Below are 6,000 nucleotides of genomic sequence, written 5' to 3'. Positions count from 1 at the left end.
CAATTTGACTGACGTTCTTAGGAACAGATGACCTGCTGCTATTTTCACCACAATATCTGAATAAAGTAGATGATATATGTTGCCAACTTTTATTTTATTCTTCCTTCCAGGCCAACAGAATCATGTCACACCAATTCAACTTGTACACAACACGATTTAGTGACACCTCAGTACAGATTTCTGCTGCTGTGAGGAGATGTCACAACACGGCACAAAGCATGATGGGTGATGACGCCACTCACAATCATGCATTGTTTTGGTGCTTTGATGATTGAGAACCAAAACCACTCTCAAGGAGTATTCACAAGACATTTGTTTTCTACTGATTAATGAACTTTATTTATAAACTCACATTCATGAACGGACATTTATTAATGGTTTTTGTTTTCATGTGTAAAAGGTAATTTGAGTTAATTATTTATGTAGCCCTTTCAGACCATAAAATGCTAATAAAGTTAACATAATTAGTTGGAATCGCTCAAAAAAAATTAGAAAAATGCCTTGTCACAAAATTAAGTTACTGTATTTCTGCAATATTGTTCAGCAACAAACTGGTCTAAACTAGAGACCAAGAACTAAAATAAACTTGGAACTTCTCAGGGTGAAACAGGAGTACTGGGGGTTCCAGTAAGCAGGAGAGCAAGTGCATACAGTTGTATAAAAAAAAAGGTTTTACATATAAAGGGCAACATAAATAAAATTAAAATCAGTCTCAAATGTAAAAAGCTATTGAATTCAAATGTTTGTTTAAATAAGAGTGTTTCTTAATTCATAATTTGTCTCTTCTGCCTGAGGTTTTGTAAATGGTAGGTAAATGAAAGATGAACCTCCTGCCTTGCAAACCAGCCATACTAAAAATAGAAACTAGCTTGGTTCACAGGTCTACTTGAAATGCAAACACAGATAGTCTTGGAATGAACATGGTTGAGCCAAAACAACAATGCCATGAGAAATATTTGACACAGAAATTACAGACCTGCTTGGAAAACCAAAGTGTACTTCTTGCATCCTGACAGCAGCTGAATGTTTCGGAGTAAACCCTTAGCAGTCAGACGCACATGGATGTTTGACAGGGAGAGCTTCGGAGACCATAACATCTCAAAAACAAAATACAACAGTTACGGTTTTTACTGAAGAATAATCTAATAACCACGGTTATCAGTGCCTGAATACAGGAGCTGGATGCTGGCTATGAATCACTTGCCATGTTGTGCCTTATTGTATCCTGCCTTTGGTGAAAGCAAGACAAAATTACATAAATCAATAAAAAGCAGCAAGAGTTACTCCATTTAGTGAACCATGAAAAAGTGAAGGCAGTCTTCCAACTTAGTAAAAGTAAAAATCCTGTAATCCTCTTGGTAAAACAAGGCTTCAACTATTCACTAAACAAATCAATCTTAGAGCACAGCAAAACAGCATCTACAAGCTTGATGGTGGCAGTGCAGTAACAGAGCCAAGATGCAAGGAAGCGAGCAGAGGGGGATGGGGTAGGGGAGAAAGGCGTGGGAGGAGCAAACTGAATAATTACAGCCAATGAGAATTTAATAAAGCCCTACACTCTTCTATTCACCCTTTCACTGTGCCACAGTAGTAGTGTGATGGCAGCAGATGAGCAGTGCCCATGGCAAGGTAATGTCTGAATAACAGTGTTTTCAAAACCTCTATGAAGATCAGTCCTCAGCTATGAGTACGAACTGTATCTAATACAAAACTCAAAATCAGTAAAGTGCAGTTTAGGCCAAGAGTCTAAGATTACTAAATATTCCTCCTCAGTTAACAGTCCCTCCATCAATGGGCCACAGATACAGGTCTGCTCACCATTCCTCGTACCAACCTGACAAACGAATGGTTCATTTCTCTCATTTTGATAAATTAGCCACTAGTCTCTAGATACGAGATGATTGAAATGTTAATTTGCTTATTGGAGCCACATCCAATTCAAGCGTACTTTGTGGCGCAGAAAATGTTTTATGGACTTGTTTGGCCCTGGTTTTTCCTCACAATGACAATTTTTGAAACTGTTAAATTATTAGGAGTTTTTGTTTTACCATGTAAGAACCAATGTCAGTTCATTAGGTTACAGTAATTACATGGAAGCATTCAAAAAGAGAAATATGGAAACCATTCAGCACTAAAAATGTCTTATGCACTACTATATTGCAGCCATCTAAATTACCAACACTCAATATCTATTTTTTTTTCCCACTGCTTGCTCATCACTCCTCACCAAGCCAATGCACTTACTCATACAGTATGAACATTTTAGTGGGCAATACAGGAAGCAATTCAAATGGATACAATTTCAGTAGAAACACAAATCGTTGAAACAAAGAGAAAAACCTTACCAAGTCCGTCTGAAGTTGGTCGTAAAAGTCTAGCAGAAGCGGACCTTTTCAGAGGAGTGGAGGAAGAACTTGTAGCTCTTTTGCTGGTTGGAGCAGCAGACTTGCATCCTGTGGTCAAAGCTATTACAAGTAGAAGATCCAGAAGAGAAAAGAGACCAGAGTTAATATGACCCATTATTTAGCAGGAACACTGCCAACTGACCAAAAATGCAGAGCCTCAGACCGCTTTTAAGTCTGAAATCATTCAGAAAGTTTGATCAAACACATCATTAAAATCAAGACCAGACAGACCTAATCAAATGAGCTTACAACAACAGAGAAGTAACAATAGCTTTTTGTAGTTGAGTGTTTTGGGTGGGTTTCATCATTTGAGATTCATCAAGATACAAATCAGTATAGGTTCAGTCATGGCAGTTCAAAAAAAGGAAACTTAAATTTGATCAAATCTTAGCTGCGTGACATCCAAAATCTTATACAGGTGATAATCTAAGAAATATACCAAGTCCGAATTCATAAAAACATACACGTCTGTGTGTGAGTGTGTGTGTGTGTAGCCTCTCACATTTCTCTGTGCTTCTTCCAGGTGCTGAGAGGAGCCTTGCTTTCAGCACGACAGATTTTAATTGTGTTTGTTTGTATGGCGTTCCCCCAGATACTGTTGGAGGAAGCAGAGACATGCTGGCTAAATAATTTCTAGGCGTTTCAATGGAGTGCTGACGTTATCAAGGGCACCACTAGTGATTGGTATGAAAATCATGTTGTCCATGTATATAAGGAGGATTATTATAGATATTTGTAAGATATTAACACTCAACTTCTAGAGCAACAAAGCTTATTCAACTGTATTATATTCCATCTGTATTACATTCATAATATTAACAAAAGGTAGGCATTATTGAAAAGGAGCAAGGATTTTTCATGACAAAATAAAGCACAACAAAATACAAATTTAAGAATGAGCTTCCATAAGCTATCAAACACTCAAAATCTGGTAAAATTCCACCTCCATTTTCACTTACTTCTCCCAAGCTTTCCATCTTTTCCATCAAATGCAGCTAACAAAGGGAGGATACAAAAGCGATAGGACCCAATGAGCAGACATGTCATGAGAGTAAGATCACAGTTGAATTCTGCACTGCCCTGTGCCATTAAAGAGGAGCTGTTGAAAACATGCGCTGGAAATTCAGTCCAAGTGCAACTTCTGAGACCTGTATAATCAGCCATCATTTTTCAATACAAAAACAATAATAATAAACATGCTCCCTTTATCCACCTCCACCTTACTTACAAAACCCTGGCACCAGATTGTCTATGCAAGAAAGATTACCAGGGGCATAGCAAGTGGCAACCGCAAAATCACACGATGGAACACTTCCTTGGGGCAGTCAGACTTTTTTATGAAAGGCTTGCAAATGTTGAACACACTACCAACTGAAATTACATACTGGAAAGTATGCTGAAGGAAAAACAGAAAGTCATTTTCAGTGTTCCATAACTGTGTGTTATAACCATGTGTAACACTGCCAGTTCTTCAACTGTAAGGTGGATTTATATATTTAAAATTCTTGTCTTTTTTTTTACCATTGTTAAGGTTGTTTGTAATTTATTTTCTTTTTTCTTTACAAAGGCCTAACTAGGCACCGGAGTTGGAAACGAGCAATAACCATTATATCTACTATATGCAAACCTTAAGTTACTACATCATGTATCAGGATGGAGCTGTACTATGATAATTTGCATTGTCCCTTTCAATTAAACTATATAGTACATACAAATAAAAATTTAAATCACACTACAGAAATCTAATTAAAAAGGCAAAAAAGCTCAGCACAGAATAAAAAAATATTTAATTTTTCAAATTCTTCTTACTAGAGCTTCAGATGTAAAGGACCACTCTGTAAGAATTAGTGACATCTACAGGTCTAAACGGAGGTCCAAATCCTTTGACTACAAAAAGATAAATTATTTTTTAATAGATTATACAGTAGTACTGTGCAAAAGTCTTTAGTATTTCTAATAGAAATTTTCAGAAAAAAATAATAGCTTCTACAGGTAAAGTGTCAAGTATGTAATGTGACCTATCCTTACACTTGAACAATAGTACGGCCCTGGCTCTTTTAAACCTGTGGAAGCCTAATTAATGTTACTGGTATAACCTGTGTTTGTCCTACTAGTTTGTCCTACTAGTTTTACATGTCAAGCAATATCAGCTGTGACAAAGGTCAATTATTTCAAGTTTATTCAAGACATGCTTGAGCATTACATACACATGTACGAGTTAAACTCATTGAAAGTTTGCTAATATACAGGGACCAACTTTCAGTGACATCATTCCAGTCCAAATGGCAGTAATCACAGAATTTGTCAGGGCACCACCAGCTTTGTTGTTTTTACATCTAAGACTTTTGCACAGTGCTGTACATTAAAACTTATGACATACTTAATGGGTAGCATCTTCAATTTCTGTCAATACTCTCTCCTAAATGGTACACACTATATCTTGCAAATGCAAAATAAAAAAAATAAAAAAGAAAGAAAGAAAACCACCTCTATGATTTAAAATCTGAGCTCTGTCTTGGTGGTTTATTATTAGTGAGATGCCTCAGGGGAGATGTATAGCCTTAAAATGGGTCAACAACTGCCCCCCCTTAAAAGAATATGCCCTTAAAAGCCATAATGGAAATGCATGCATGCATTATCAGCCTGGGGGACTGACCAGTGCATTTGTAAAAACAATGTATATTCCTGATAGGCTCACCTTTAGTACATCCAGTGCCTTCACCCAGCTCACTGCGAACACTGGCCTCAGGGAGGTTCCTGAATGGTTCCAGTGACCTTCGTGGTCTAGAAGCAGGAGTAGGGGGAGGCCCCATAAGAGAGGGGCGAGTAGGAGTCTTGGGAGGTTGAGATCCATTTGGCTTGGGCTTTATACTTTCAAGAGATGGGTCTCTTCTCTGACTACCTGAGAAGAAATGAAGCACAAACACCCATCAGAGGTCAAAAGCATAAAACTAACAAAAACAAACATTCAGTGGTGTATTGATCACATACATTATACTATTTCAAGCATAACAAACAAGCCAATGAGGCGTTTTAGAGACATCGGTTGTGAAAATTACATTTTCTATACTGCGACACATTTGGCATATAAAACATTATATACCAATATTTAATTGGCCATGTAATATTTAAAAAAAAAACCTGAGTTTAGATGCATCCAATTTCAGCCATTCAAAAAACCTTACCCATCTTCCTCACATTTAACATGTTCAAAGCTAATCAAAGATTTAAGCAAAAGTAAGGACTCCACTGGATTGTCTTTTTAGTCGGAGCACTTTTGTGCTCATTGTACTTTTTTCAAACATTGTGTTCTGACTTTGACACTATTGGTTTAGCTCAAAACCTCCCTTTCCTTCCCCTTCCTTTTCCACTGGTACAGATGGCTTCCCATCAGAGGAAGAGTCCCCCTCCTTCACCAGGACTGCTCTTACTATGAAAAGCAGTCAGACAGAGGGAGTTGGCTGTTTATCCCCAAGACCTGGACAAGAGAGCGGAGGTGACATCTGTATTCTGTTCCTGTGGAAAGCTGAGCTCATCAGGACAGCAGTAGGTCTTAAGTAGACTGTTCAATGACACCCTCTGATGGGGAGACAAG

The 6,000-nt window shown here is 37.6% G+C and overlaps 1 protein-coding gene across 4 annotated transcripts in view; it reads right to left on the bottom strand.

The window, feature by feature from the left end:
* mtus1a (microtubule associated tumor suppressor 1a) overlaps nt 1-6,000 on the bottom strand; it is a 30,174-nt gene that overhangs the window by 15,036 nt on the left and 9,138 nt on the right. For 3 of the 4 annotated variants that reach the window (XM_058649446.1, XM_058649448.1, XM_058649447.1), the window contains exons 4-7: nt 5,104-5,307; nt 3,365-3,400; nt 2,908-3,000; nt 2,346-2,465 (exon numbers count right to left, since the gene is read on the bottom strand). In XM_058649446.1, coding sequence (XP_058505429.1) covers nt 2,346-2,465; nt 2,908-3,000; nt 3,365-3,400; nt 5,104-5,307 — 453 coding nt within the window. The remainder of the gene's footprint in view (nt 1-2,345; nt 2,466-2,907; nt 3,001-3,364; nt 3,401-5,103; nt 5,308-6,000) is intronic. The other variant, XM_058649449.1, reaches the window with a different exon arrangement.

Source organism: Solea solea, chromosome 14 (genome assembly GCF_958295425.1).
Source record: "Solea solea chromosome 14, fSolSol10.1, whole genome shotgun sequence".
NCBI lineage: Eukaryota > Metazoa > Chordata > Actinopteri > Pleuronectiformes > Soleidae > Solea > Solea solea.
Note: the sequence above shows the minus strand (reverse complement) of the source record. Positions and strands in the feature narration are given on the sequence as shown.